The sequence below is a fragment of the Rhodotorula graminis genome, assembly GCF_001329695.1.
Source record: "Rhodotorula graminis WP1 unplaced genomic scaffold RHOBAscaffold_1, whole genome shotgun sequence".
Taxonomy (NCBI): domain Eukaryota; kingdom Fungi; phylum Basidiomycota; class Microbotryomycetes; order Sporidiobolales; family Sporidiobolaceae; genus Rhodotorula; species Rhodotorula graminis.
The window spans coordinates 1,499,376-1,527,104 of record NW_017264928.1 but is presented as its reverse complement, the minus strand read 5'-3'; the positions used below and the strand labels follow the sequence as shown (position 1 = coordinate 1,527,104).

Below are 27,729 nucleotides of genomic sequence, written 5' to 3'. Positions count from 1 at the left end.
GCGACGAGCGGGCTCGAGTCGATGTCTGGTGCGCACGAGTAGGGACGAAGGCGAGGTCGAGTGGGCGAGGGGCGAGAGAGGGGACGAGTGGAGGAGGAGGGCCAAGCGGGAGGACGCCGAGAAGGCGGAGGCGGAACGAGGGGGAACGAGGTCAGCGCGCGATGCTCGACGACGAGACAGCCCTCGCGCTCGGGTGCTGGTGGTGCCAGGGGCTCGCAAGAGTCACTGGGACTCGAGTCCTGCACTCTGATCGCCCTCGAGAGTGGCGTAGGGACGCGACTGTGACGAACCAAACCCCCCCTCCTCCCCGCGTCTCGCACGACCACGCTTGGGTCGCGTCCCTCGCTCGCCGCGACGACGAGAGCGCTCACCGGACCCACCCACCGACGCAAGGCTCACGCAGGCACCCAATCGGCCTGTCCAACCGCCCACGCTGGGAGGCGAGAGAGAGGAGAGTGGGCTCACCGGCTAGCGGGCTAGTCGAGGGCGAGGTCGAGGCGCTTGTGGCGCGGTTAAGCTGGACGCGGGACGCCTGGCTGGTGGAAGGACGCCTGGAGGGGCTGACGCGCTGGTGGGCGGGCGAGCGACCGGCGGTGGGACGAGGGAGGAGGGGAGGAGAGGGTGGGCAGACGAGGTCGCGCAGGGGGGGTCGAGCTGCGGCGGCCGGGCGGTGGCGAGGGGTCGAGACGGGGCGAGCGGACGCTGGTGTGCGTGCTCTGGATCCCGAGGAGAGCGAGGCGGGCACTCTCTGATACGCTGCACGGGGGCAAGCGAGTCGGGGAGGAGGAGAACGAGGACGAGCTGCTAGAACGAGGGGGCCGCCTCGCGCAGCTCTCGCGCGCTCGCACCGCGATCGCCTCTCCCTTGCTCCGGGGCCAAACACGCTCGCTCGCGCACCGCGTCAAATTCACCCGCTCCAACTGCTCGCAGCGGGCGAGTACGGCGACTTGACCTCCTCGCTCGTACATTCGCCTCCCGGGCCTCCTCGCACAACTCTCTCGAGCGAGCTCAGCCAGGCTCGAGCTCGCCGACCGTCATGTCCGTCCGCGCTTCGCTCTCCGCATCTTCCCCAGACTCTCATCGACGGCGGCGGTGAAAGGAGTGCGCCCGCAGCTTCTTGCGCTCGTTCCTCTCACCTTCTCGCGCTCTCAGGAGCTCTCGCGAGAATGGAAAGCATGCTGGACTGCAGCTGCGTGTGCGCGCAAACGCTACGGCCCTCTCAAGCGTGGTCGCCCTGTGTCGGCGCCGGCGTACTCGACTGCGCCGGGAGGCGCGAGCTCTTCCTCCTTGTCTGCTGGCTCAGGCGCGCGAGCTGCGGGCGCCGGGGAGAGACCTTGTCAGTGAGAGGTCGCGGTCACGAGGCAGGATGCCGAGCGAGAGAGGAGGGCGAGAGGGCGAAAGGGAGAGGGAGAGGGAGAGGGGACGCACCAAGTCGGCCTCGCTCTCTGCAGCCTTGGCCTTGGTCCTCTTCTTCCTCGGCAGCTCCCACGGCGCCTTGGCGACCGGCGCGCCGCTCCCGCTCGGCGCCGCCGACCCGGACGTGCCGCGACCGCGACGAGCCTGCGAGCCCGACTCGGCGCCGCTCGACGCCGCGCCGCTCCCCACCGCCTCGTCGCCGTCATCGTCATCGTGGTCGTCGCGCATGGCTCGCGAGGCCTCGTCATCCTGCCCCTCGCCCTCGCCGTTGCCGCCGTCGACGCCCGAACCCGCGTCGGTGCCCGAGCCCGACGGCGTCTCGCTCGCGTCCGACTCGGTGCCGCTCGCGACGCGCGACCGCCCTTTGCCCTTGCCCTTGGCCCTCGACGCCGCCGACCCTTTGCGCGTGGCCCTCTCGGCGCGCGTGAGCCGACCCTCGGCCTTGGCCCGCATCGCCGCCTCGGCGACCCTCGCCGGCGCGCTGCGCACCGGCCCGTCGGCGTTGAGCCTGCTCTCGGAGCTCAGGACGAGGGCGAGCAGGTCGGCGCAGTCGGCGTCCGAGACGGGCGTCGCCTCGAGCGCGCCGAGCCACTTGCGCCGCAGGATCTGGCGGATCTGCTCGAGGTAGTCGTGCGCGAACCAGCCCTCGCTCGGGTCGGACGAACACGCGCCGAGGACGCCCTTGGTCGAGTGGATGAGCGACGACAGGAGCGGGTCCGACACGTCGACGAGCTGGAAGTTGGCGATCTTCGAGTGGGCGTGGATGCCGTCAAACATGTGTGCGAGGCTGGACGAGGAGGTAGGCAAGGGGATTAGGGCTTGGACTGGGCAGAGAGAGAGAGAGCGAGAGAGGGCGTACTGGCTAGTCGAGGAAGCCTGGTCGTCCGTCGCCTTGCCGAGCCACCGAGAGCTGCCCGCGTTCGACTGCGCCGCCGAGCGCGCTCCTGGCTGCGCACGAGTGCGCACGTTGGCGGCGTTGCGCAGGTTGATGTGCTGGTAGCTGCACAGGAGGGAGAGAGTCAGGACATGCGGGCCGAGACAGGCAGTCGAGGAAGGACGAAAGGCGAGGGCGTACAAGCGGGCGTCGGGGTGCCTGCGAGGGTCGTAGCCGAAGCGGACAAGGAGGTCGCGCCAGGGCCCGTCGCCAAACGTGTAGGCGACCATCGGCAGGCAGCTCTTGTCCCTGCGGATGCGCGTACGAGCGTCAGATAGGTCACGTGATGAGGTGAAGGACGAATTGGAGAGGGAGGGGGAGACGCACGACTTGACGACCTTGGACTCCTCGTGTGTGAGTTGGTTGAGGAGCGCGAGACGAGTCCAGACCGGCCGTTTCTCGAGGAGCTCGCGCAACTTGAGCTCGACACCTCGCGGCTCGCTCCTCCCGAGCTCCTTGACGAGCTTGTCGTCGGGCCCTTTCGGGACGGCCGGGTCGACGAACAGGATGGTCTGGATCGGGCGCGGCTTGTAGCGCGTCGTGGCGATGAGGCGAGTCGCGCCCGAGTCGAGGAGCTGGGCGACCGTGCCGGCGGCGGGCTTGAGGCTGCTCGACGACGAGAGTTAGCTCTCGCCTGCAGGTGAGAGGGGGGAACAGTGATGCCGAGGACGCACTCGAACATCTGCGGCAGGGCATGGCGGCTGAAGGCTGGCGGCGGGAGGAACGCCGACGAGGGGAAATCCTCCTGCGGCGGCGGAAAGTTGAAGTCGCGGATGGCGCCGACTGCAGGGACGGGAGCGTCAGTACGAGGTACCTCGTGAGAGACGTCGAGGGGTGAAAGGGACGGACTGTCCATGCTGGCGAGCGCGTCGGCGAGCTCCATCGTCGCGTCCGGACCCGCGGTAGGCTCGGGCGTGAACGTGAAGTCGGCCATGGCTGCGAGCGGGTGCGACATGTCAGTCCCGAGGTCCAGTACGTCTCGGAAAGGCCCAGAGAGAGGCTGGGAGGCGCACCCCTGAAGCGAACCGTGTGCTGGAGGTGACCGACGGGCTGGATCGAGTAGACGCCCTCGTCGACGACCTGGCCGTGCTCGTCGCGCTTGGGCACCTTGCGCCTGCGCTTGATGACCCTGCAGACGATGTTGGCGCCCGTCGCGACGTTGCCCGGGATCGAGTGGAGCCAGCGGTTGGCCGGGTCGAAGTCGAGTTGGAGCGGCTTGAGGGCGGCTGCGGCCGGGTCGGCCTCGAGGGTGCGCGAGACGCGTGCGAGGCCGCCGAGGTGTGTGAGGGCCTGGTCGACCGAGGTGACAGGGCCCGGAAACTCGACGGCGGCGAAGCGAGGCCCTGCGGCGCCGCGAGGAGGGAGCGGGGACGAGGGGGCGAGCAGGAGCGGCGGCGGGGTGGGCAGCCTGAGGTCGTCCATGCTGGTGGGCTGCTCCTGGCTCGAGTCGACGGTAGACTGAGCGAGAGCGAGGGGGAGGGCTTCCCCCCCACAAGCTCGTCGTCGTTCGCTCGTCGGCGTCGACCTCATCTCGCTCCCACCACACGCCCGCCATGCTTGCCGAGGACCGCACACTCGAGTTCCGAGAAGCAGTAAAGGCCAAGGAGCACGCCTTCCCGCCCAACAAGCGCCAGCGCGTCAAGTTTGGTCCTCATCGCTCCGGACCCGACGCCGCCCTCGACCCGTGGACCCAGCAGGCCGATCAAGTCGTGCGTCCACCTCTGCACTCTCCCGACACCCCCCACTGACCCCCTCGCACCCGCCCAGGCCACCAACTTGCGCTCGTTCCTCGGCTTCCTCGCCTCGATCCGCCGCGCCTACCTCGACCTCGGCTCGTCCGCGTCCAACCCGCACGCCCACCACCAGCAACCCGCGCGACAGCTCGATGCGAGCAAAGGCCTCGCCGCGTGGGAGGGCGTCCGCTGGCTCACCGACCGCGAGCGCGACGAGATCGACTTTGCCGTCAAGGTCGCCCTGCGCAAGTCGGTCGACCGGGTCCGAGAGCTCGAGTCGCTCGAAAAGGGTGCGTCCCTACCTCTCGCACAGCCCTTTCTCGAGCGACGTACTGACGCCCCACTCCCTCGCTCAGCTCGCCTCGCGGCCGCCAAGCGCGACAACCCCAACGCCGGCCTCTCGCGCTTCCTCGGGCTCGCGTCGTCCTCGCCCTCGCTGTCGCCAGAAGCCGAGGTCCTCGCCGACCACCGTGCCCACGTCACCCTGTACCTCAACGAGCTCCTCGCCGTTGTCAGCCAGCGCCAACGCGACCAGCAGGAGGCGCGCGTCCGGCGCCAGCTCGAGCGCACCCAGTCGCTCGGCGGCATGGGCGGCGGCGGCGCGCTCGGCATGGATGCCCTCGGCCGCGACATGGCGGCCAAGGCCAAGAGCGAGCGGGCGTCGGGTCGGGGCGGCAAGGGCGCGAGCGTCGATGAGCGCAATGGCGCCAGCGGTGCGACGGTCGGCGCTGTCCCGTCCATGTACCGCCCGGCGCCGATACCGGGCGAGAACGGCGTCGGTGATGACGACGACGACGACAACCCGCTCGGGAGCGAGCTCACGGCCGAGCAGGTGCAGCAGTTCGAGGCCGAGGAGTCGGCGCTCCTCAAGGCGACCCAGTCGGACCTCGAGGCGCTCAAGACGGCCGAGTCGTCGCTCCTCGAGATCGCGTCGCTCCAGAGCCAGCTTGCGCAGCATCTCGGCCAGCAGAGCGAGCTCACGGACAAGCTGTGGGAGGAGGCGGTCACCGTGTCGGGCGAGGTGGAGCGCGGCAACAAGCAGCTCAAGCAGGCCAAGGAGCGCAGCCGCGACAGCCGCATGTGGCTCCTCATCTTCCTCCTTGGCTCGTCTTTCACTCTCCTGTTCCTCGACTACTACGCCTGAGCACGTCGCAATGCAAGTGTCTATCGAGCCCCGTCGTGTCGCCCGTCGAGAGCCCCCTCCCTCAGTCTAGCCTCAGCCGTCCCTGCGGCGCCTCGCCGCGCTCCGCGTCATCTCCATCGAGCTCGAGTCCCCACGCCGACGAGCTCCTTCGCTCTCCTCCTCGACCTGAACCCTCGTCGTCGTCGTCGTCGTCCGCACAGTCGCCCCACCCGTCCTGCGACGCTCTCGGCTCGCCCTTGCGCGCCGCTGCCGCACCCTCGTCCTCGTCGCCGTCGAGCATCTCGTCGACCTCGTCGAGCAAGCCCGTCCCGGGCCCCTCGACGTCCGCCTCATCGCCGAGCTCGAGGTCGCCGGACCCGCCGACCGCGCTCTCCTCGACGTACCGCATCGTGAGGCGGTACAGGTACCAGCTCGTCGCCATGCCGAGTAGGCTGCCGATGACGAGGAAGGCGCCGTTGAGCCACTTTGAGAGCGGGTCCATCGAGTGACGCGACGAGGGGTCGGCGAAGAGGTACGTGCGGTGGCCGACGAACACGTGCAGGAGGAGCTTGGGCGTGATGGCGCTGCAGGGTGCAAGCTTGTCAGTATCTCAGGACTCGGTGCCGCTCGAGACAGAGACAGAGAGCGAGAGGAGAGACGCACAGAGTCGCGATGAGGAACTGCCCGAGCGTGACCGTCTCGATCGACGCGAAGAAGGCGTTGCTCCACGGGTACGGGAAGGGGCACAGCCGCAGCATCATCATGAGCGGCAGGCCCTTGGCCCTGACCGCACGCGAGAGCGCCTGGTGCGTGTCGTTCTGCTGGACGAACGGCGCAAAATACCGGATGAACCGCCGGATGACGCTGCGGCGAGGGAGGCGGGCGTGAGTTGACTTGGACGATGCTGTGCCCTCTTGGACAACGAGAAGGAGACACAGAGAGAGAGGGAGGACGCACAGGAACGCAAAGGCGCCCCCTGCGAGGCACGAGGCTGCCGAGATGAGGAAGCCGGGCCAGACGCCGTACGCGAAGCCGACCAGGGTTTGGGCGGTCCCGTACCCGATCAAGGGCGGCAGAGACGTGATGACGATGACGATGAAGAGAATGGCCCAGCCTGACGGCGACTCGCGGATGTAGTCGGCCCAAGCGGCGAATTCTGCGAATGGACGAGGAGGAGACGTCAGGTCAGGCTCGCCGCCGGGACGACGGGCTGCAGAGAGACAGGGAAAGGTGGGACGCACGCTCTGCGATGCGCTCGGGCCCGACGATCCAGAACGTGCAGAAGAAGAAGAGGTTGAGGCCGAGCATGCCGACGACGACCGCCTTGCCGCCCTTGCTCAGGCCTCGATACCGCGCGATACCGGCCTCGGCGTACTCGACGGCGCGCTCATTGAGCCTGCGAGCCGTATCCATGGCCCGAGAGACGAAAGGACGGCTGTGTCGAGGCGTCGAGCGAGACTCCGAGACGGCGGAGTGGGGCGCGAGGCGAGGTGGACGAGGAGGGAGGGTCGGGTCTTGAGGGTGTGCTGCGTAGGACGATCGCGTCTGTCGGAAGTTCTCGCAGATGTGAAGGAAGGCAAGGACGCACCTGAGCGAGGGCGAGACGAAAGACCTCGGCAGTTGGTGGAGCGTCGGCGAGTCGGTCGCACCTCGATGGAGAGGGCAGCTGCGCGGCTGTATCTGGGGCCGAGATGGCGCTGATGCAGATCTGACCGAGCAAGCAGTGGCAGCACGAGCCTGAGTGTGGAGAACGGAGCCAAGGACCTCGCGCTCGTCGCTCGACGGAGGTCAACTTGGACACGCTCCGCTCCCTCGCCGGCCGGGACTTCTTTCGCGCCCGACTAGCGACGCAGAGCACGCCACGACTCGGCCGCACCGACTGCAGCTCGCCCCGACACCGCCTCGCCGCCGTTCCTCCTCCCCCTCGCCCCCTCTCCAGCTCCCTGCCCCTCTCCCTCGACCTTCGCGAGCCTCGAGCTACCCGCCCAGCCTCCCCAAGATGACCAGCCATCCCTACCTCGGCGTCACGCCTCCCATCTCGGTCGCGCCGCCGACCGCTCGCGACCTCGAGGTCAGCAAGACCCTGATCGAGGAGCTCAAGGGCCGCAACATCTACGAGAGCCCGCAGGAGGGTCGTGTTCGGTCCGTCCTGTCTCTCTCTCGGCGCGCACCATAGCGCCAGCCTCGGAGCGTCTTCCCCTGTGGATCCCCCTCACCCGCTCCTCGACCCGCCTGCAGCGAGATGGTGCTCGGCCGCCTCGACAAGCTCGTCAAGGACTTTGTGTACCGCGCGAGTCTGCATCGAGGCTTCTCAGAGGCAAAGGCGCGCGAGGCGTGCGTCCCTATTCCCTCCTCCTCCCCTCCTCCCCTCCTTCGTCGGCTCACTTCTCTCTCTCCCCTGCAGAGGAGGCAAGATCTTCACGTTCGGCTCGTACCGCCTCGGCGTGCACGGTCCAGGGTCCGACATCGACACGCTGCTGGTCGTCCCTCGGCACGTCGAGCGCGAGGACTTCCACACCCTGTTCGAGGCCATGCTCAAGGAGACGGACGGCGTCCTCGAGGTCACGTCGGTCCCCGAGGCGTTCGTCCCCATCATCAAGTGCACGTTCCAGGGCATCGACATCGACCTCCTGTTCGCGCGACTCGCGCTCCCGACCATCCCGGACGACCTCGAGCTCAAGGACGACAACCTGTTGCGCAACCTCGACGAGCGCTGCGTGCGCAGTCTCGGCGGCTCGCGCGTGACCGACGAGATGCTGCGACTCGTACCAGACGTGCCCGTCTTCCGCGACGCACTGAGGACGATCAAGCTGTGGGCGCAACGTGCGTCCCCTCCTCCCCGTCCTTTCTCCTCCTTGAGGAGCAGCCCCTGACGCTCTCTCTCCCTCGCCTGCAGAACGAGCGGTGTACGGCAACGTCATGGGCTTCTGCGGCGGTGTCGCCTGGGCGATGCTCGTCGCGCGGATATGCCAGCTGTACCCCAAGGGCTGCGTCGGCAGCATCATCTCGCGGTCCGTCCTCTCCTCCTCTGCCCTCTCTCAGCGTCAGCGTCGAGGACCTTCTGACGAAGCTCTCGAGCGCTCTGCAGATTCTTCATCATCATGCACCAGTGGCAGTGGCCGGCGCCGGTGCTGCTCAAGCCGATCGAGGAGGGTCCTCTGCAGGTCCGCGTCTGGAACCCCAAGGTGCGTCCGCTCGTCCCTCGTCCGAGACCGACAGCGGCAGTCACTCACCGCTTCGTCCTCGACGCAGCTCTACCCTCAAGACCGCTCGCACCGCATGCCCATCATCACGCCGGCGTACCCGTCCATGTGCTCGACCCACAACGTCACCCTGAGCACGCAGCAGATCATGACGGCCGAGTTCAAGCGAGGTGCGCTTTCTGTTCTCGACATTCGGCGAGTGCGCCTCGACAGGACCTGACCCGCCGATTCTGTCGCACGCGCAGCCGCCGAGATCGTCGACCGCGTCTTTGTCGGGTCGACCTCGTGGAAGGAGCTCTTTCAGCCCCACGACTTCTTCAGCAAGTACCGCTACTACCTGCAGATCACGGCGAGCTCGGGGAGCGCCGACGTCCAGCTCAAGTGGTGCGTCGCTCGGTCCTCTTCCTCCCCTTAGCCGGGCCCGTCTGACTCTCTTTCGCTCGGCGCGCCCCAGGTCCGGCACGGTCGAGTCGCGCATCCGTCAACTCGTCATGAAGCTCGAATACGTCGACTCGCTCCTGCTCGCGCACCCGTTCGTCAAGAGCTTCGACCGCGTCAGCCACTGCATCGACGAGGCAGAGCAGCGCGCCGTCTCGATCGGCGAGGTCCCGGCCGTCGTCGAGAAGCGCACCGAGGCCGACTTGCTGCCTGGGCAGGGCACGACGGTACACACGACGACCTTCTACATCGGCTTGCAGATCGAGCGGAGACCTGGTCCGTCTGCCCTTCCTTCCTTCTCTCCTCCTCGTGCTTCCTCGCCTTTCCCGGCGCCCCTCTCTTTCTCGCCTATGCGCACGGTGACTGACTGCGTCGACGCCCTCTAGCCGCAGGAGCACAAGGCCCGAGGAAACTCGACATCTCGTACCCGACCAACGAGTTCACCAAGTTGGTCAAGATGTGGGACAGCTACGACGCCGAGACGATGGGCGTCATCGTGCGGTACATCAAGAGGTGCGTCGTCGTCATCGACAAGTCCATCCTCCCTTTCTTGTACCGTCACTGACTCGCTCGAGCGTATGCGTGCAGCTCGGCCCTGCCTGCGTACGTCCACGCCGGTCGCGAACCAGAACCGGCAAAGACGGGCGGCGTCAAGAGAGCCAAGACTAAGGTGCGCCTCACCTTTCTCTGCCCGTCCCCTCCCGCAGAGCCGACTCGAGCGACCTCGCCCTCGCCGTTCCCTGCCTGAGCGCGTCCTGTTGACTCTCGCCTCGTCCTCCTCTCCCCCTCCTCCTCCGTCGATGCGCCTTACTGACCTCGTCATGCAGTCCAAGACCAACGGCGCAGCCTCGAACAATACGCCCGCCGCCTCGTCCGCCTCGGCCAACGCCTCGTCGACCGCCGCCGCCGCCGCCTCGGCCGCAGCAGAAGCCGCCGCCGCGACCGCCGACGACAGCGACGCCGAGCGCCTCAACAAGAAGCACCGCGCGTCGTCGTTCGTGCCCGAGTGCGCGACGCCCAACCCGCAGGGCCTGCCGCCGACGCCGACACCGGCACCAGGAGCGCTGCCCATCCCGACCGACCAGGTGCGCCAGGCCGCCGAGGCGGCTGTCGGCGTGTCGCCGAGCGCGAGTGCGAGTGCGAGCGAGGGCGCAGGAGCAGGGGCGCCGACGGGCGCAGGAGCAGGAGGAGCGTCGGCGGTCGCCATCCCGGGCTTGAAGACGAGCTTGCCGGCGGGCGAGCTCGATGGGCTTGCGGCGGCGGTCGTCAACGGCGGGCCGGCCAACGAGACGGCCGTCATGGCGGGCGAGCAGCCGACCGAGCAGCAGTCGCCGCAGCAGGCCCCCGTGCCCATGACTGCTTGAGGCGCTCGTGCCGGCCTCTCTCTCTCTCTCCCCCTCTCTCTTTCTTTCTCTCGCGACCTCTCTTCTCTTCACACGCACGCACAAGACCGAGCGCGACTGTACATCATCAACATCTCGAGGCAGGTGGCGCCGGCGGCCGTCGTTTGCCGTGTCTGTAACCCGTACCCTCTCTTCCTCCCTCTTTCCCTCTTTCCCTCCTTCCCTCCCATCCCTTCCTCCCATCCTCTCTCACTCGTCTCCTCCTCGTCCCCTTTCTCGTCGCCTCGTCCAGCTTGAGCCGTGTGTACGCGCTCGCCGCCTTGTAGTAGTCTTTGTCTCGTGCAACCTGGTGCTTTCGCCTCGCGCTTCGTCTGGCATCCTCCTCTCGAGAGCCGCTCTCCTGTACGGCGAGAGAAGGAGAGCAGAGTCGTCGTCACAGAGTCGCTCTCGAGCTACTCTCGGTCGACGCGGGCGACGCGAGAGCTGAAAGGAGCGCTCGAGGAGGAGGCGAGCGTTGTTGCACTGGCTCAGCGAGGAGCGGCGGGGATACAGGGGGACTCAGAGCCCCTTACGAGAGGTATTGCACGAGCTCAACTGTGCTCTCGAGGGGCTGAAGCTGTGGTGAAGAGGGAGACGAGGCGAGGGTTGGTTCGCTTCGGCTCGTCTCCTGTCCACCGCCTCAGTCGCCATGTCCGCCATGTTCAGCCCGTTCCGCCGCGGCGCAGCCTTCATCGTGCGTGGCGCCTGTCCTCCCACCTCTCGCCCGCCGTCGTGAGCGAGATCTGACCCTCTCTCCCCCTCCTCCTCATCTCTCCCGCGCCGACTCTCGCCATGCGCCCGCCCGGCTGCACTCGTGCCCGACCTCACTCGTCGACACACCCCTTGGGACGCCCCTGCACCCACAGCAACGGTCAGCGCACGAGTCGCCCCCCGTCTTCTGGGCCATCGTCCTCGGCGCACTCGGTCCGTCCCCATCTCGCTCTCGACCCGGCTCTCCGAGAGCGCAGCCTGACTCTGTCTTTGCCCAACACAGGCCCCGCCATGGTCCTCACCGTTCCCGAGGCACGCAAGCGGTTCTTCGGGTACAAGCAGGCCGAGCGGCCCCCGACGACCTACCCTCGTGCGCCCCCTCTCTCTCTCCTGCAGCCTCGAGTGCAGCGAGCTGACATGCCCTCCTTTGTTCCCTCCTCCCCTATCCTCTCGCGCTCCTCGTGCGTCACCTCGTCGCCGCCCGCCGCGCCCTCTCGCCTCACCCTCCCGCCGCACTCGCACCCACCGCCTCGCGACCTACTCGCTCCGACACTGCAGTGCCGAACCGGCCAAGGGAGGCCGTCGAGGGCTACGAGGACGGCTGGAAGCTCAAGGCATGAGCTGGGTCTCGCGAGGGAGCGCGCGGGCGACGATGAGTCGAGTCGCGGTGCGGGTGCAAGGATGTCTCTCTGTCTCTCATCGCGTGCCGCTCTCGCAAGAGTCGAAAGCACGAGAAAAGACAGACATGAGGAAGCGCTATGCACAGCTTGCGCGTTCTGGCCAACTCCTCGCGATGACGACCAAAAGAGAAAGAGAGAAAGAGAAAGAGAACCGCCAGCAACCACGCCCTGCTCGTTGTCACCTCTACTTGGTGATGACGGCGTCCTTGACCTTGTCCTTGGCCGACTCGCTCCCGCCATCTGCGTCGAACCAGGCGAACAACGTCAGTCCTCGCTCGAGAATGAGAGGAGGAGGCAGGCGAGACGGCGAGAGCGACGACGCACAGTTGTCTGCAAGGTCAAGGAAGGTGAGGTCAGTGTCGCCGTCGCGCGAGAGGAGAGAGGAAAGAGGCGGCGGGACGCACACTGCAAGAACCGCGCGCCCTGGAGACCCTGCGTCGTCGCGTTGGTCGCGTGCTGTACGGGCAATAGGCCAAGGGTGAGCGGGTCGTTCATCGGGACGAGTCGGAGGGGGAGAGACACGCACGCAGGCGAACAAGAGGTACTGCGAGGAGGCGAGAGAGGACGGGTCAGTCGGGCGGCTGCGAGAAGGACAGGGGAGCGGGGCGCACATTCCGAGGCTGAACGCGCCAGGCTGCAGGACGGGCAACGCGTCAGTATAAGGTCTCGATGGACGAACGAGCGCCGAGGTGACGAGACGCACCGAAGCGCATGAAGACGAGCCTGTCATGGGAAAGAAGGTGAGCGTGCGGACCCGGAACGAGAGGCACGGCGCGGCGAGGGACGCACGAGTAGGACATGAGGGCGAGGGTCATGGGGCCCGAGATGAACTTTGCGTCCTTGGACGTGAGGTCGGTGATGGCGGCGAGGGGAAGACCCCAGTTGGCGAGCGGGCTGTGGTGGGGACGGCGTTGTCAGCTCTGTGCGGCGGCGAGCGGGGCGAGAGAGAGAGAGAGAGGACAGACCCCCAGAAGTGGGTCGAGAAGAAGTAGTTGCGCGCCTCGGGCGACCTGTTGCATGGGGCCGAGAGAGGGACGCGGCGAGGAGGGGGGGAGGGGAGCGAGTCAGGACCTGGTCAGGACGGGGCCGGCGGGCTCGGCATCGACGGCGAGACGCCTTGGTGGGCTGTGCACGCGGTCTCTGTGGCGCCAGACGTGGTGGGGAAGGGGCGAGAGGTTGGACGAGATGGGGATGGGGGACGAGAGCGACGAGCGCACTTTGCCCACTGCATGAAAGCGGTCGCCACTGGGTGCAGGAGGGTACCATGGTCAGTTTGGCTCGAGTGGGCAGGGCACTGTCGACTCACTGGTTGTTGTCGACGAGCGAGATGAAGTTGCGGAGTTGAGCCTCGTCTTCATCTGCTCTCGCCCAGTCAACCCGCACCGCCTCGCTCCTGAGCTGCACTAGCCACCTGCCTGCTCTCAGCCAGCTCCCTGCACCATGTCGCGCCCTTCTTCGCCCAGCACCGCGTCCGACGACGACGGCTTCGGCGCCGTCTTCGAGGTGCGCCTCCTCGCCTTCCTCTCGGTCGCTCGTCCTCCCCCCTCGACCTCACTGACAACCACTTGCGCTCGACAGGAACCAGCCGACTTTCGCCCTGCGACCCCTCCTCCGACCGTCAAGTCGTACAAACGCAGAAAGTGCGGCGGCCTCCTCGACCAAGTCGGGCCCGACTCTGTCGAGGTCGGCCTCGTCTCGGGCCACCCGCTCTGGGGTCCGTCCCACTCTCTCTGTCTCCGTCGTCTCGACGACCGTCGCGCTAACCCTCGCGTGCGCGCCCTGCAACAAGGCCACATCCTGTACCCGGCAGCCATCGCCATGGCCCGCTTCCTCGAGCTGCACGCCGCGACCCTCCTCCACGGGCCTGCCGGCATGGGCAAGGGCAAGGGCAAGGCCGTCCTCGAGCTCGGCGCGGGAGGAGGCCTGCCGGGATTGACGGCCGCACTCGAGGGCGCGGGCAACGTGCGTCCTCCTCTCCCCTTGCGCTCCTTTCTCCCTTCCTCGCGCGAGCTCACACCCCCTTCGTCAATCCACCAGGTCGTCATCTCGGACTTTCCCGACGCGTCTCTCGTCCGCAACCTCGAGCAGAACGTCGCGCTCAACGTGACGGCGCTCGACTCTCCCGACGTCGCCGACGCCTGCGCCAAGGTGCGCCTCGCTGTCCCCCTCTCGCGCCCTCGATCGACAGAGCCTGACACTCGAGACGGACACACAGGGCTTTACGTGGGGCACGGCGCCGTCTGCGCTCCTCGAGCCGCTCAGCACCGACTCGTCGCGCAAGTTCGACCTCATCCTCTTGTCGGACCTCGTCTTCAACCACTCGCAGCACGCCGCCCTCCTCGCCTCGTGCCTCTCGTGCCTCGCCCCTCGATCTCCGTCCTCCCCTTCCTCTCCTCTCTCGTCTTCTACTGCCCCGCCGTCGTCCTCGTCGACGGCGGCCGACCCAGCCCAACCGCCCGTCGACCTTTCGCGCCCCGACACGCTGCGCACGCCCGCCGTCCTGTGTTTCTTCTCGCACCACCGGCCCTGGCTCGCGCAAGCCGACGTCGGCATCCTCGACCTCGCGCGGCAAGCCGGGTGGGCGTGCGAGAAAGTGTGGGAGGACCCCGAGGCTGGGGTGCGTCGAGCGTTTCTCTCCCTCTCTCTTTCTCTCCTTCCTCCCTCTCTCTCCTTTCTTCGTCTCTCGTCGATGCCCTCCTTGTGGAGCGACCTTACTGACGAGGACCCACACTGCGCGCAGCCGGCGTTCCCGGAGGACGGCGGCGACCTCGCTGTGCGCAGCACCGTGCACGGCTGGATGTTCACGCGCTCAGAGTAGAGCTCGAGGGTGCGGCATGATCGACAAGAGGTGCAACGACGAGCGACCCGTTCACGTTCAGCTGTCGAGCGCGAGAGAACGAGAGCCGCTCTGCGACGAGGCCCGAGCGCCCCGGACCGGCGCTTGATTCTCTCGCTCTCGCTTCCTCTCTCGTCTCTCGCACTCTCGGATCCCGCTCTCGCTCTCGCGGCAAGAGCCCGGCAAGAGAGACTCGAGGTCAACCCTCCGATTGCACACCCACAACGCGGTACAGACGCTTAGACGACGGTGCCGGCGTTCGAGGCGATACGCGCTGCGAGGCGAGACGGGAACGAGGGTCAGGACGAGGCTCAAGTCGCAGACGAGAGAAAGAGAGAGAGGGAGACGCACGCCAGAGGTCAGCGCACTCCTTCGCGACGGGGCCAGCGATGGCCGAGCCCTTCATCTCGCCCTTGGGGTTGACGATGACGCCGGCGTTGTCCTCGAAGTAGAGGAAGACGCCGTCGCGGCGGCGCCAGGCCTTGCGCTGGCGGACGACGATGGCGGGGTGGACCTGTGCGGGTGCGAGAGAGGGCGAGGGTCAGGCTCGAGGCGCAGGAAGGAGGGAAGGAAGGGGAGGAGGGCGGCGGGACGTACCTTCTTCCTCAGGTCGGGCTTACCCTTCTTGACCTGTTGGCGCACGAGGAGAGTGGGTCAGTGACTGGGTCGATGAAGTGGCTCGGGAGCTGCTCGCCGCCGTTCGAGAGACCGCTTCAAGCCCGAGCAGCTCGAGCCCGACGCCCGACCAGTCGTGCGCAGAGCCGCGCACACGCGTACCGCCTTTAAGGCGACTCGTTCGAGGCGCAGACAGGTGCAGCCGAACGCCGTGAGCGGTCCGCCGCCAGGCCGACAGCATCGACCGGCTGCTCCTCGCTCGGCTGCTCGTCCACCCGCGCCCGCCGAGCCGCAGCGCACCGGCCTCGCCGCGTCGCACGTCCCAGCTCGTCCATCTCGCCAACTCGAGGCGCGCCCGCTGCCGCTCCTGCACCTCGTGCCCGCGCCCGAACCCTCGTCGAGCTCAAGCGAGCGCACGGCGCCCAAGTCCATCGCGGCGCCGCGCTCGCGCCGAGATATGCCCAACGGGCGCAGGTAGACGGCGCCGATGCGGGAGGAGGCCGGGCCGCGAGGAGCGTGTCGAGGACGGCGGGACGAAGGCGGATAGGGAGGGAAGGGGAAGAGGAGGGAGGAGGGAAGGCTCACGGTAGCCATGACCATGTCTGCGAGGGAGCACCGAGTCAGTGTCTCGCTCGGAGCGTGAGATAGAGAGAGAGAGACAGGCGACGCACCGCCGGCAGAGGCAGCCGGGAGACGGTTGAGGCGCGCGCCAGTGCGAGTGACGGCAATGACCTGTGGGGGCGACGCTGGTCAGGATCCGGCCGGCTCGTCTCGACGAACACAGAGGGAGCGGGGGACGCACGTAGAGGTTCTTGGCACCCGAGTTGTCGGCGCAGTTCATGACGGCGCCGACGGGGAGCGCAAGCGTCATGCGGAACTTGTTACCGGCGGAACCGCCGCGGCCACGACCAGCACCCATTGTTGACTAAAGGAGGAGGTGCTATGCGAGTCGGAAAGGGGTGCGCAGGGTCGAGGTGAGGCGGGGAGGGGACGAGAAGGGGGAGGGTCAGCTCGTCCTCGAGAGATTTGGAGGGGGCGCACTGCGGTTGCCGCTCGCTCGACCGCCTGCCCGACCCGCTCGTTCCACCACCAGTCCTCCAATCTGTCCACCGAACGCGTGCAAGGACGCCCTAGTGAGGCTGGTGGGCGAGTGCGGCGCCGTGTCGAAGACTTTGCCCGCGGCCGGGGTGCGGACGAGGTCGACGGGGAACGCGGCGGCTGGGGCGTGGGTGGTGGGCGCGGCGCACAGGCGAATGGTGCAGAGGGCGCAGAGACAGGCCGAGCAGCTCACGTTGAGGGGAGATGGTACGAGGACAGAGAGAAGGGCGAGCCGGTCTCCTCCTCCTCCTCCTCCTCCTCCCCTCTCCCTCTCTCGACCTCCGCACGCCCGCCCGCGCTCTCTCGGCCGCACGCCGCTCTGTGCTCCTGTGCAGCTCACAGCAGGCACCGTACTCGCTCGGGCTCGGCCCAGCACCGGCTGCTCGCGCTTCTGGCCCTCTCCCTCTCGCTCTCGAGAGGCTTGCGTTCTCTCTCGAGCGCTCTCACAGCTGTCTTTCTCGCGCCACGAGTGCAGTCGAGACAGAGCATGGTTGCACACCGCTCCTCCACCGCAACTACGGTCGCCGCTGGCCCGGTCCCGCCTCACAGCTGCACCTGCAGCTGGAAGTGGACCTCGACGTGCACCTTCTTCGTGCAGCGCAAGCTGTGCGGCACACGCAGGCTGCGTCAGTCGCCGTCGTACACGCCTCGAGGACGAAGAGGTGGGCGCGAGGACGCACATGAGGACCTGCTTGCTGGGCGTGCGTGAGCCGATCCGCCACATGCCCGCCAGGCGAGGGTTGGCCGAGATGTGGCGCGTCGAGGGCAGGCCGCCGCGGCACATGACGACGAGGACAGGCTCTGCGTGCGACGGACAAGGACCGGGTCAGTTGAGGGCCGCCGCTGGTCGAGAGGGACTCGCTCGTCCAAGACGAGGTCCGAGAGCGGGAGAGAGAGCGAGAGACGAGGCGACGCACTGCGCGCCGGCTGGTTCCTCTCGATGACGACCTCGGTCACAAACGTCTCCTCGATGTCGACGTTGACCGCGACCTTGAGGATCTTCTTGCCCGGCTTGAGCTGCGCGAGCACGGCGGCGAGCTCGTCGGCCGTGCGCGGCTGCGAGAGCCCTTGAACGTGCGGGAACGCGCACGGCTCGTCGGCGCCGTCGCCCTCGCCGTCCGAGCCGCTGTCGAACGCCGGGACGCGCGACGTACCGAAAGCGCGGGCGGCGGGCGAGGCCGACGGGCGCAGGATGGACGACGGCTCGAGCGCGCGCGAGAGCAGCGACGACGACGACGGCGTGCGCTGGCTCGAGAACGTGAGCCCGCCCGTCTTGTGAACGTGCGTGCGCTCGACCTGGGCGATGCGGCCCTCGAGCGTGCGGAACAGGTCCTTGACGTCGTCGTGCTGCCGTCGGCGACGGGGCTCGAGCGTGTCAGTGTCGACGGCTCGCGCACCGCGCACCGAGAGGGAGGGAGAGACAGGGACGCACAACACCGTCGGCGTCGGCGTGGAGGTGCTGGTCGCGCATGACGCCGTCAGCGCCGCGCCCGCGCTTGAAGACCTCGACGTGTGCGACTTTGCGCTGCAGCGTCACGGTGCGCGACAGGGGCGACGAGCCAGGCATGATGCCGGCTCGCAGCATGCTCTGCTGCGTCGCCGACTCCAGGGCCGACGGAAGGCCACTCGAGCTCGAGCGGTTCTGGCGGCAAGAGAGGGTCAGGAGGAGGAGAGGGCGCGTGCGCAAGGAGGAGGAGGAGGACGCACAGAGGGACGGTTGAAGACGTTTACGGCGAGCGACATGTCGACTAGCCTGGCGGGAGAGGGCGGAGCAGAGAGGGAGGAGCTAGAAAGGCGACAAAGAGTCCGAGCGAGCTGAGCGCAAAGCTCGGCGTCCCTCCGCGGCAGCTCCGGCCAGGGGCTCGGCGAGCACGGCCTGTCCGGCGAGCAGGCAAGACGAGGCCAGCGACGATTGTTGCTCTCGAGGGGAAGCCGGGCGAGGAAGCGAAAGGGATCAAGTTGCGAAGGTGGACAAAGCGAGGTGCGACGAGGTGACTACGGCAAGGGACGACCGGGCGAGGACAGAGGGACAACAGACACGACGAGGACGGAGTACGAAGGGGGATAGAGTGTGGAAAGGGGGTATCGAAAGCGGGCGAGCGAGGTCACTGCGGCCGCTGACCGCCGGGAGGAGGAGGCGGCGGCGGCGCCTCGCTCGTCGTCGTAGCCGGCTGACCCTGCTGCTGCGGCGACGCCGAAGGTGCGGCGAGCTTGAGCGGGTCCGACACGCCTGGAGGGAGCGCGCGCTTGCAGTGCTTGAACCGCGAGTGGTCGAGCTGCGTGAGGTCGTCGTGGTCGGCGATCTGGAGGAGGTACCGCGCGACGTACAGCAACTCCTTGTCGCTGCTCATGCGGTCGCGAGTGAGGGCGTCCTGCGCGAGAGGAGACATCGTCAGGACGGCGCGACGAGGCGAGGGAAAAGGAGGGCTCGTGCGCACCTTGTACGCTTTCACCTTGAGCCCGTTCGCGATGTTGAGGGCGAAGTTGCGTGACAGGTCGTCGACGTGAATCGTGTTGGCCGCCGAGTACTGGCCAGGGAACTGTTGGGCATGAGGAGAGTCAGGGAGGATGACCTCGAGCGCGACGAGGTGAGGACGGCGGGGCGCACCTTGGCCCACAGGATGCCGAGCGCCTTGACCTCGTGCGCGAAAGGCTTGCCGTCGCGCTCCGAGTAGATGCTGAACATGGGCGTGCGGTCGACCGTCGACACGATGTGGTAGTCGCCCTTCCTCGTCGGGCCGATCATCTGCGGGCGGTCGTCGTCGTTGTCAGGGACCAGGTCTCGCTCGCGCCGGGCTCGACATGATGGAGGAATGCCCTCACGCTCAGCTCAGCGAGCTTCGACTCGAGCCAGCGCCAGCTCGTCTGGCTCCAGGGCATGATGTCGTAATGCGGCGACACGAGGCGCAGGAAGTCGTGCAGGTACGGGCGCGCAAACATCTCGGTCGGGAACGCAAAGTTGTCGTGCTTCCACAGCGACGTGTCGAGGATGCACCCGTCGAGGTCGAGGACGAGGAGCTTCTTGCCCGGACGAGGAGGCGCCTGCGGGGAGGGAAGGGAGAGTCAGTAGCAGCTCGTCCCTCGCGCACAGACGACGACCGACTCGGCTGGGACGCACCATGATGCTGAGCTCGAGCTTGTCGGCGGCCTCCTTGAGCTTGCGGCGGTTGCGCGCCGACTGGACGGCCTGGTCGGCCTTCTTCCTCGTCTCGGCGGCGGCGTAGTCGACGTCGGCCTCGTCCTGCGCGCTCGGCCCGACCGCCTTGGCCTTGGCCTCCTCGCCCTCGGGAGTGCCGACGAGCAAGAACTCCTTCTTGTTCGTGTTGCCGAGGCCGAGCTCGACGACCTCCTGCTCGTCGCCGGGGAGCTTGCCCTTGACGAGCCCGACAATCTTCTGGCGCTCGGGCGGCACCGACGTGAGGCTCCACAGGAGCATCTTGAGGTCGCCGACCTGTGGACACGCAGGCAAAAGGGTCAGCAAGGGCAGCGTGACCTCTGCCCCACCTTGACGAGCCGGAGGGAGAGGAGGACGCACCGTGTCGAGCTCCTGGACCGTAATGGCCTGCTTCTGGCCCCTCCAGCTGAACACGAGGTCGAATGAGAGCTCGGACGGCAGCTCGGTCGGCAGGTTCGAGTCGGCGAGGACGTGGGCGCCGGGCGAGTCCGAGTCGGGGGAGGTGCTCGTCGAGGCGGTGGGCGGGCCGGCGGGTGCGCTCGTGCTGTCGGGTGGGGCCATGCGAGCGTCTGAGTCTTCCATCGCGACGGGCGAGAGGGACGAGAGTGGCGGGACGAGGTCAAGGGCTGGCGGAGGTGCGGCGAGAGGAGCTCTCGAATGTCAATCAATGGCGACGACGCTCTCTCGGGCTCTACTTGGACAGATGAGACGACTGTATAGATGGCACGGGCACAACAAGGACCTGGAAGCTCTATAGACACGAAACGAAGGACCCGCGCTCCTCACGCCGCCCTCTTCTCCTTCTTCTGCGTCGGCGAAGGCTCGTCGTCCCTCGCGCGCTTCTTCGACGACCCGGACGGAGCGACACCACCGAGGAGCTGCTTGCTGTCGGCCGCCGAAAAGTTCAGGAACGAGATCGACGACTTGGGCTTGGGCCGCCGCACGGGCGTCGTCGGCTCAGGCTGAGCTGGCCGCTGCGCCTGCTCGCGAGGCTGCTGTTGCACCTGCTGCTGATGAGGCGGACGCTGGGGCGAGACGGGCGACGGCGTCGACGAGTGCTGCTGCTGGTGCTGCGGCGGCGGCGGCGGGACGTAGGCGGCCGGAGCCCGGAAGGAGGTCGACGCCGGCGGCGTGCGGCGCTGCGGCTGCTGCGGCTCGAACGCCTGCACCGACTCGTCGAAGCCGAGGCCGGCGTTGAACCGCGAGTAGGCGTCCTCGTTGAGCGGCTGGAGGCCGACGAGGCCCGACGAGTAGATGCGCGGGATCGACGACGCGTCGAACGACGAGCCGCGACGGCGGTTCATGGCGGCCGTGCTGCGCAGGACAGGCGACTGGTACGTCGACCCGTACGGCGCGAACTGGGTCCACGACGACGACGACTCGAGGTCGAGGACGGGCGTCGGCGGAGCGGACGCCGGGCGCTGGATGTCGACCTGCGACGGCGCGAGGTAGCCGCCGCTCCACGCCTCGCACAACGGGGCGGTATAGGCCGACTCGCGGTAGGTCGAGCCACCGCCGTACTGCGGCTTGCCTTGTTGAGGGCGGTCGTCGAACGAGGGCGCCCGAGTCGGCGACGGTTGGCGGGACGAGGTCGGCGACTCGGCGAACGCGCGGTACTCGTCCTCGTCGAGGAGGACGCCCGCGACGTTGTACGTCGCCTGCTTCTTGACCGGCGGAGGAGGCTGGACCTTGACGCTCGGCGCCTGACGAGGATCGAACGGCCGAGGCGGAGCAGAGCTTGTCGGCGACAGGGCGGCGAGCGCGTCCGGGCCCAAGATCTCGCTCATGTCGTTCAGGAACTGCAGGTCGAGAGCTAGAGTCAGTACGAGGACTGGCTTTCCGGGAGGAGAGGGAGCGAGGGCGCACCTGGTTGATCTCCTCGGGTGACGAGTGCTGGTACTTGGCCGACGAGAAGCCCATGGCCGACGAGAAGCCCATGGCCGACGTCGCCTCGTGCGCGCCGAGCGACGTCGAAGCTCGAGCCGAGTAGGCGCTGCCGGGCCGCGACGGCGAGCTGGGCGTCGTTGAGGGCGCCGCGAACGAGGGCTGGGCCGACGAGGTGCGGCGGAACCGAGCCGACGGCGGAGGCGTATGCGGCTGCTGCTGCGCCCAAGCTTGCGAAGACGACGACGACGAGTAGGCCGGCTCGTGGGCGAACGTCGATGGCCCGACGGTCCAGCTGTCGCGACAGCTCGAGTCGGCCGGCGGCCCTCGCCAACCCGACGCCGCCGCCGCCGCCGCCGCCGGCCGCTGCTGGTACTGCTGCCCGCGCGAGGCGTCGCCGAGCGGGTAGTTGGGCGACACCGGGCTCGGCGGGAACGGGGCGTAGGCGTGCAGCGACTGCTCGTGGAGCGCGGGCGGCTGGAGGGTCGGCAGCGCTCCGGAGCTACGAGCTCGACGGAACCCGAACCCGCCAAAGCTCGCAGGCGGCGTCAAGGTCGAGGCCGACGCGGGCTGGTGATGGTGCTCCTGGTGCTGCTGCTGGCCGTACGGATCGGTGAGGGCGGGACGAGGGTCGGCGTCGCGGCTGTAGGCGAACCGCCTCGGCGAGTGCGGCGGCTCGTACGAGGTCGATGCGACCGGGTGGCGCGACCAGTCGTGCGGCGCAGGGTGGTGCTGATGGTGCGAGGACGGCGCTGGCGGGTAGCTCATCGTCGGCGAGCTGGCGGTCGGGGAGGGCGAGCGGGTGAGAACGAGAGCTCGACGGCGGGCCGCGGTCGGGGCGGTCGAGTCGAGTCGGCCTCGAGGGAGCCGGTCGGAGAGACGAGGGCGGCGAGGCTGGGCGAGGAGGCGGAGGTGGACGATCTGGCGAGCGGGTGGAGGGAGACGACGAGGGCGAGGGCGAGGGGGACGGCGAGGGAGGGTGACGCTCGAGCTGGACCGACCGACTCTCGGGAGGTTCGCAGCCGACGCGAGGACAAGGTTGGAGCCCTCGTCAATGTGTGCCCCGACTGGGAAGGCGCGGCGATGAGGAGGGGAAGGTCGCGACGAGGGCACGGCTTCGACGGGCGGTCGAGCTTAGCTCGCCTTGGGCAGAGTGGCACTTTGCGCAGGATGGCTCACGCCGGCCATCGACGCCGCGCGGTCGGGTGCGAGTCGAGCGAGACGGCGAGCGCTGGCTCCGCTCGTTCTCCGCCCAGCCATCTCGCCCGCCTTCTCTTTCTCACGCTCCACCGCTCCCAGAAGGGCTTCATTCCACTTGCGCCGCTCTAATTGAACTTCGCCTCGGCAGCCCCCTTTTGTTCTGCGCGGCGCCCGGCGGCTGCCCGACGCTTTGTCCTCGTCCCTCGCTCGCCTCCCAGCTCGATCGGCCCTCTCTCAGTGCTGCCAGCCCCGGCCAGGCTTGATGGCGGCGTCGCCGATTGAAGCTATCGTCGTCGGCAAGGCTAGATGAACCCGGTCGGCGCGGCCGCCTCGTCCAAGCGAGCCGGCGAGCTTCGTCCTCTCTTTCGCTCTTTCGCCTGCGCCTTTTTGCTCGCTGGCGCGATGCGGTACTGCGCCGCCGCACATACGTACGAACGAGCCGCGGCTGCGCCGCACCCGGCCGACCTATCTGCACTGCTCGACAAGTCGCTGACTCGCTCGACGTCTCTCTTGCTCTCGAGAACGCACAGCTCGCAGCATGTGGACGGCTCGGTGGCACTGCATGACCGGAGAGAGAAGGAAAGTAAAGAGGGAGGACGAGAGAACGACACGGCGAGGTTGCAGGGGGAAAGGGGAGAATGCGGAGGGACGGGTGCGGGCGCGGCCGGGCGATTAGGCGGTGCGCAGGATGAGGTGGACGCCCGAGTCGGTCGAGACTGTGCGAGGGGAGGATGAGCAGGCTGTACGAGGCACGACGAGGCGCAGAGAGAGGGGACGGACCGATGTCGCTGAGCTGGCCGACCTCGAGCGCGAACGACGCCTCCTCGAACGGCTTCTGCATCTGGTTGCGCCCAAAGTAGCCTGTGTGCGGCACATTTCGCCTACGGATCAGTCGCGGCTGTAGACAGACTAGGGCCGAGGGAGAGAAGGGGCTCGACGCACCGAGGTCGCCGCCGTCGCGCGCCGACGAGCAGTCGCTCTCCTTGCTCGCGATCTCGGCGAACGTGGCAGCGAGGTCGGGCGAGTCCTTGAGCTGCTGCTCGAAGGCCTTGAGGCGGTCGATGGCGTCCTCCTTTGTGCGGGTGATGTTGTCGTCGCGCCACGAGCTGGGCCTGCGGCTGCCGCTGTGCTTGACGAGGAGGTGCGACGCGCGGACCTTGTTGTTGCCGCCGCCGTTGCCGCCGGCCGAGGATGACCCGGCCTGGGCGGGCTGCTGCGCGTAGCTGAGGAACTCTGCGCCGGGGAGGGACGAGAGGTCCGAGTTGGCGAGGGTGTCGGGCACCTCCCAGCGCGACTCTTGGGTGGCCGAGTTGTAGAAGTAGGGGCGCTTGCGCGAGTTGGAGAAGCGGATCTCTGCAGTGGGTGGGCGGTGGTCAGGTCGAGGGGCCGCGAGGGTTGGTCGAGGATGAGGAGAGAGATGACGAACCCCAGGGCTCCTGCGGCGACGGGGCGAGGTGGGGTGAGCGTGGGCGGGTGTGAGAGAGGGCAAGGAAGTGGACGCACTGCTCCCGACATGGCTCTGAGGTCTGTAGGCGGTGAGAGGGCGAGAGGAGCGACTCGTCTCTCCCCCGCTTACTCGTCGCTCTCGCCCGGCGACAGGCTCGACCCCATCCCGCCCTGCCACCCTGAGCGAGCGGGCATGGCCGACAAGCCCAAGAAGCGCCACGTCGTCCCCATCGCCCTCGTCGTCGACCCTTCACCCGCCAGCGACTCGCTCATCGCGCCTTACGCCCAGGCCGTCATCTCGTGCGTTGCCACGGCCTGCCAGCTCCCTCGAGGCCTCGCAGACTGACCTCGCATCGCCCCCCACACAGTGCCCTGCAAGCCCTGCACCCGACGCATCAGGTACCTCCTCCTCCTTCCCCCTCCTCCGCTTCTCCCGCCCGACGTCGCCGACCGCACCACCTGCCGCCTTGGCCTGGCGGCGCACCCGAGCAACTAGAGCCTCTCGAGCTCGCCCGCATGCGCAGAGCGAGGGAGCGAGCCTTGCGCCAGTGCGCCGCCTCGGTCGGCAATGCGGGGTGTGCGGCCGGCGACGAGGGCGTGGCCGCCAGGGAGCAGGGGCGCAGCTCGGCAGGCGCAGTGCTCCCCAAGACAATCTCACTGACTATCGATCGCCGCCCGGAACAGCTCCTCCTCACCTGCGTCACCCCGTCGTCGCACGCCTCGCCGCTCAACCCGTTCCTCCCTCCCGCCGCCTTCCTCTCGGCCCTCCCGTCGTACACTCGCCGACCAGCTCGACCCGCCTCGACCTTGTGGCGCTCGACGACGGGCCTCCTGCGCGCGATCCGCCTCGCCCGCAGCCGCATCGTCGAGGGCTCGCTCGCGGGCGCAGGTGGCGAGGGCCGGGGCCAGCTCCCAAAGTACGTCGTCGTCATCTCGGCGACCGATGTCGACAACATGGGCGGCGACGAGGTCTGGCTCGAGGACGACGACCAGGGCGAGTCGTGGGAGTCGTTCGCAAAGAGCTTCACCAAGGTGCGGCTCTCGCTCCCTCTCCCTCCTCTCGGTCCCTGACCGGCACGTACTGATCCCTCTCCTCTCTAGGGTCAACACTGCACGACGCTCTTCTCGCTCATCTCGCTCGGGTACACGCCAAACCTCGAGACGTTCTGGAAGGAGGTGCGCCTCGCCCGTCCCTCTCCTTCTCGCGGCCCGAGCACCGACTAATGTCGAGCACTTGTCGTGCAGTCGTCGGGCCGGTTCCCCGCCAACCTCATCTACAACTCGCTCGCGCCGCCACCCAATCCCGGCTTCTCGTTCCCCGTCCTGTCGCCCTCGCACGCCGCCTTCCTCATCGGCTTCTACAACCAGCACGCGTCGCGCCCGGCGCCTCAGCCGCAGAGCGGCGCGCCCTCGCCTGCTGCAGCCGGCGCCAACAAGCGCACGGCCCCGCCAGATCCGGCGGCGGCGGCCAACAAGAAGCCCAAGCCGAACCCGTCGGGCGCCGCCGTGTCGCCGCACCTCGGCAACGCCAACCTCGCCGGCGTCAAGCAGCAGCAGCCGACCCCGCCCAACCCTTCCCGAACGCCCAACCACCCTCAGCCCTCGCCTCGACTCGTCCCGAACCGCTCGCCGTCGATGCCGACCGTCCCGGCGAACCTCACCAACGAGACGCTCCAGCAGTACATCGCCGACATGCAGGCCGCCGCCGCACGCTCGGGCCAGCCGCCACCGACCGCCGCCGACATCCAGGCCGCCGCGCTCGCCGCTTATGCCCGGGCCAACGGCTCGCGCGCGCCCGGGTCGACGGGCCCGCCCTCGGCCAACCTGCCCGTCCCGCCGCACGGCCAGCAGCAGCAGCAGCAGCAGCAGCAGACGACGCCGCGGCAGATGACGCAGCAGCAGCTCAACGGCCTGCCGCAGATCCCGCCTGACATGAAGGCCAAGATCGAGGTCCACCTCGAGACGATCCGCAAGAAGGTCGAGCGCGGCGAGTTGACGCAGGAGCAGGCCGGGCAGCAGGTCAAGCGCCTGCAGGAGATGGCCAACCAGTGCGTCCCCTCTCTCGCTGCCTCGGGCGTGGTGCGCGCACTCGTACTCACGAGCTCGTCGTCGTCGCGCAGGCACCGGTACCAGCTCGCGCAGCAGCAGAAGGCGGCCGAGCGCATCAACGGCGCCCTCGGCCAGGCGCAGGCGCAGGCGCAAGGGCCTCCTCAACACGGCCAGGGCCAAGGGCTCGGGCTCAACATCCCGCTCGCGCCGGGCCTGCAGACGCCCCAGTTGGCGCCCGCGCAGCCGCTCCCGCCGCTGCAACCTCAGCCTCAGCATCCGCCCCAGCAGCAGCAGCAGCAGCAGCAGCAGGCGCGCAAGGAGCCCGAGCGACCACGCACCGTGTGGCGAGGGCCGATCTCGTGGGCGCTCACCGAGGTGTCGGGCACGACGGCCGAGTACACCATGTTCTGCCAGGCCGTGCCCATGCAGCAGAGCGCGATCCGAGACCTGTGCGTCCAGCGTTCTCTCTCCTTCTCGACGCTGAGGAGCAGCCAGCTCACGCCGCCTCGAATCCGCAGCGCCGACGTCAAGTTCCCCCAGTCGTGGCGCATCTCGTCGCTCGTCCAGATCAAGATGGCGGCGCTCCAGGAGCTCGCCAACAAGCACACGCTGCCGGCCATGAGCCTGTCGGCCATCCCGAGCGAGTCGCTCCCGGACGAGCTCCGCAAGAAGCAGCTCGCGGCGCCCGGCGGGCACGCCAACGAGGCGCTGTACGGCATGTTTGCGCAGAGCATGGAGATGAGGGGCCATGTGCGTCGCCCTCGTTCCACTCTCTCTGTACGAGGAGAGCGTCACTGACTCTTCGTGTTCGTGCGCCCGCAGTGCGGCGTCGCCCGGTTCTCTGGCACCCCGCACGGCCTCGTCCTCATCCCGGTCCCGCAGCAGAACAAGCTCCTCGCCCTCGTCTTTACCAAGATCCCTCTCCCCGAGGCCTGGCTGCAGGACAGCAAGGCCTCGGCGACGTCGTCGACCTCGACGCCTCACCAGCGAGCGCACTCGGCCCAGCAGCAGCAGCAGTCGGCGCCTCCTCCTCCGCCACCGCCTCTTCAGCCCGTGCGGCCCAACTCGGCCCAGTCGGGCATGTTCTCGTCTCCGATCCAGCCGCCGTACCAGATGCCGCACCTGTCGCCGAGCCTCCAGGCGCAGGCCGCCCCGCCCTCGTCGTTCGCCGGCGCGCTCCCTCCCGCGCCGTTCAACGTCGGCGGCGCGCCCCTACAGCAGCAGCAGCAGCAGCAGAACTTTCAGCTGCAGCCGCCGCCCATGCAGCAGCAGCAGCAGGCGCCGCAGCAGCAGGCGCAGCCGCAGACGTTCCCCGAGGGAGGAGTGGCCGGCATGGACTTTGCCGAGCTGCAGCGGCTGCTCGGCGCCGAGCAGTTTGCGCAGATCATGAGCGGCATCTAGACGTCGATGGTCAGACGGCGATGCATCTTGAGCGCAGTGCCGCCATGATCCGCAGCGAGAGGAGAGAGACGCTGTCCGCGGCAAACGAGGAGGAGGCTCGAGGTCGCTGTTTCGCAGAGGCTTTTCTCGCTCGTCCAACTCGCCTCTGTTCCCTACGAGAGCATGTCCCGCTTCTCTGTCACGCAAAAGAGGGCGGCGAGAGGGAGAGAAGCGACGTGCGCCGACTTGGTCCTCGTCGTCGTGCGCCGTTCTCCTCTTCGAGCGCTCGCTCTCGCCCTCGTCGACCCGGCATCTCCGTCTCGGCTCCATCGAGCTCCGAATCATCATGTGCGCGCCCTCCCCCTCTCGCACAGTCTCGCCGCAGCCCCCCGTTGACCCCGTCGCGTCCCCTCCCCCTCATCTCCC

General features: G+C 68.2%; 12 protein-coding genes across 12 annotated transcripts; 5 read left to right on the top strand and 7 right to left on the bottom strand.

Annotated features, from left to right (window-relative positions):
- Positions 1 to 1,163: 1,163 nt before the first annotated feature.
- Positions 1,164 to 3,772, bottom strand: RHOBADRAFT_50887 (uncharacterized protein; the record flags this gene model as incomplete). The annotated part of the gene is made up of 8 exons (XM_018415541.1): positions 1,164 to 1,312; positions 1,429 to 2,203; positions 2,276 to 2,416; positions 2,492 to 2,599; positions 2,678 to 2,956; positions 3,025 to 3,133; positions 3,200 to 3,286; positions 3,364 to 3,772. The coding sequence occupies 8 exons, from the start codon at positions 3,770 to 3,772 to the stop codon at positions 1,220 to 1,222; spliced, it is 2,001 nt and encodes a 666-aa protein (XP_018274467.1). The 3' UTR covers positions 1,164 to 1,219.
- A 131-nt stretch (positions 3,773 to 3,903) lies between these two features.
- On the top strand, positions 3,904 to 5,258 carry RHOBADRAFT_33102 (uncharacterized protein; the record flags this gene model as incomplete). Its single annotated transcript, XM_018413082.1, has 3 exons — positions 3,904 to 4,059; positions 4,118 to 4,373; positions 4,440 to 5,258. The coding sequence occupies 3 exons, from the start codon at positions 3,904 to 3,906 to the stop codon at positions 5,225 to 5,227; spliced, it is 1,200 nt and encodes a 399-aa protein (XP_018274466.1). The 3' UTR covers positions 5,228 to 5,258.
- On the bottom strand, positions 5,219 to 6,653 carry RHOBADRAFT_33097 (uncharacterized protein). The gene is made up of 4 exons (XM_018413080.1): positions 6,448 to 6,653; positions 6,164 to 6,362; positions 5,870 to 6,070; positions 5,219 to 5,790 (listed from the first exon to the last, which is right to left on the bottom strand). Exons 1-4 carry the CDS (start codon positions 6,617 to 6,619, stop codon positions 5,289 to 5,291), a joined length of 1,074 nt encoding a protein of 357 aa, XP_018274465.1. The 5' UTR covers positions 6,620 to 6,653; the 3' UTR covers positions 5,219 to 5,288.
- Positions 6,654 to 7,205: 552 nt separating this feature from the next.
- RHOBADRAFT_10533 (uncharacterized protein) lies at positions 7,206 to 9,412 on the top strand (the record flags this gene model as incomplete). Its single annotated transcript, XM_018411993.1, has 9 exons — positions 7,206 to 7,352; positions 7,449 to 7,540; positions 7,611 to 8,029; positions 8,103 to 8,217; positions 8,295 to 8,391; positions 8,459 to 8,579; positions 8,655 to 8,793; positions 8,864 to 9,123; positions 9,234 to 9,412. 9 exons carry the CDS (start codon positions 7,206 to 7,208, stop codon positions 9,410 to 9,412), a joined length of 1,569 nt encoding a protein of 522 aa, XP_018274464.1.
- Positions 9,413 to 10,877: 1,465 nt separating this feature from the next.
- Positions 10,878 to 11,641, top strand: RHOBADRAFT_50883 (uncharacterized protein; the record flags this gene model as incomplete). Its single annotated transcript, XM_018415540.1, has 4 exons — positions 10,878 to 10,923; positions 11,096 to 11,153; positions 11,224 to 11,310; positions 11,499 to 11,641. Coding segments are annotated over 4 exons (253 nt in total), but the record flags the coding sequence as incomplete, so codon positions are not given.
- Positions 11,642 to 11,678: 37 nt separating this feature from the next.
- RHOBADRAFT_64399 (uncharacterized protein) lies at positions 11,679 to 12,957 on the bottom strand. The gene is made up of 10 exons (XM_018418479.1): positions 12,927 to 12,957; positions 12,838 to 12,865; positions 12,586 to 12,630; positions 12,410 to 12,514; positions 12,324 to 12,343; positions 12,232 to 12,254; positions 12,147 to 12,164; positions 12,025 to 12,076; positions 11,945 to 11,950; positions 11,679 to 11,860 (listed from the first exon to the last, which is right to left on the bottom strand). Coding segments are annotated over exons 1-10 (354 nt in total). The 5' UTR covers positions 12,928 to 12,957; the 3' UTR covers positions 11,679 to 11,804.
- A 103-nt stretch (positions 12,958 to 13,060) lies between these two features.
- Positions 13,061 to 14,438, top strand: RHOBADRAFT_40958 (uncharacterized protein; the record flags this gene model as incomplete). The annotated part of the gene is made up of 6 exons (XM_018413799.1): positions 13,061 to 13,123; positions 13,199 to 13,334; positions 13,410 to 13,582; positions 13,658 to 13,768; positions 13,836 to 14,237; positions 14,361 to 14,438. The coding sequence occupies 6 exons, from the start codon at positions 13,061 to 13,063 to the stop codon at positions 14,436 to 14,438; spliced, it is 963 nt and encodes a 320-aa protein (XP_018274461.1).
- Positions 14,439 to 14,633: 195 nt separating this feature from the next.
- RHOBADRAFT_64398 (60S ribosomal protein L23) lies at positions 14,634 to 16,380 on the bottom strand. The gene is made up of 7 exons (XM_018418478.1): positions 16,363 to 16,380; positions 15,874 to 16,011; positions 15,743 to 15,803; positions 15,657 to 15,673; positions 15,054 to 15,086; positions 14,808 to 14,970; positions 14,634 to 14,730 (listed from the first exon to the last, which is right to left on the bottom strand). The coding sequence occupies exons 2-7, from the start codon at positions 15,988 to 15,990 to the stop codon at positions 14,696 to 14,698; spliced, it is 426 nt and encodes a 141-aa protein (XP_018274460.1). The 5' UTR covers positions 15,991 to 16,011; positions 16,363 to 16,380; the 3' UTR covers positions 14,634 to 14,695.
- Positions 16,381 to 18,274: 1,894 nt separating this feature from the next.
- RHOBADRAFT_33090 (uncharacterized protein) lies at positions 18,275 to 19,905 on the bottom strand (the record flags this gene model as incomplete). Its single annotated transcript, XM_018413079.1, has 6 exons — positions 18,275 to 18,541; positions 18,608 to 18,709; positions 18,778 to 18,915; positions 18,993 to 19,211; positions 19,288 to 19,620; positions 19,705 to 19,905. 6 exons carry the CDS (start codon positions 19,903 to 19,905, stop codon positions 18,275 to 18,277), a joined length of 1,260 nt encoding a protein of 419 aa, XP_018274459.1.
- A 139-nt stretch (positions 19,906 to 20,044) lies between these two features.
- On the bottom strand, positions 20,045 to 22,059 carry RHOBADRAFT_50879 (uncharacterized protein). The gene is made up of 2 exons (XM_018415538.1): positions 21,211 to 22,059; positions 20,045 to 21,143 (listed from the first exon to the last, which is right to left on the bottom strand). Exons 1-2 carry the CDS (start codon positions 21,994 to 21,996, stop codon positions 20,127 to 20,129), a joined length of 1,803 nt encoding a protein of 600 aa, XP_018274458.1. The 5' UTR covers positions 21,997 to 22,059; the 3' UTR covers positions 20,045 to 20,126.
- A 1,041-nt stretch (positions 22,060 to 23,100) lies between these two features.
- Positions 23,101 to 23,943, bottom strand: RHOBADRAFT_40953 (uncharacterized protein; the record flags this gene model as incomplete). The annotated part of the gene is made up of 5 exons (XM_018413798.1): positions 23,101 to 23,144; positions 23,209 to 23,289; positions 23,371 to 23,781; positions 23,855 to 23,864; positions 23,932 to 23,943. The coding sequence occupies 5 exons, from the start codon at positions 23,941 to 23,943 to the stop codon at positions 23,101 to 23,103; spliced, it is 558 nt and encodes a 185-aa protein (XP_018274457.1).
- A 124-nt stretch (positions 23,944 to 24,067) lies between these two features.
- On the top strand, positions 24,068 to 27,371 carry RHOBADRAFT_50877 (uncharacterized protein; the record flags this gene model as incomplete). Its single annotated transcript, XM_018415537.1, has 8 exons — positions 24,068 to 24,174; positions 24,243 to 24,273; positions 24,559 to 24,906; positions 24,976 to 25,050; positions 25,120 to 25,922; positions 25,995 to 26,372; positions 26,442 to 26,673; positions 26,746 to 27,371. 8 exons carry the CDS (start codon positions 24,068 to 24,070, stop codon positions 27,322 to 27,324), a joined length of 2,553 nt encoding a protein of 850 aa, XP_018274456.1. The 3' UTR covers positions 27,325 to 27,371.
- Between the last annotated feature and the right edge of the window lie 358 nt (positions 27,372 to 27,729).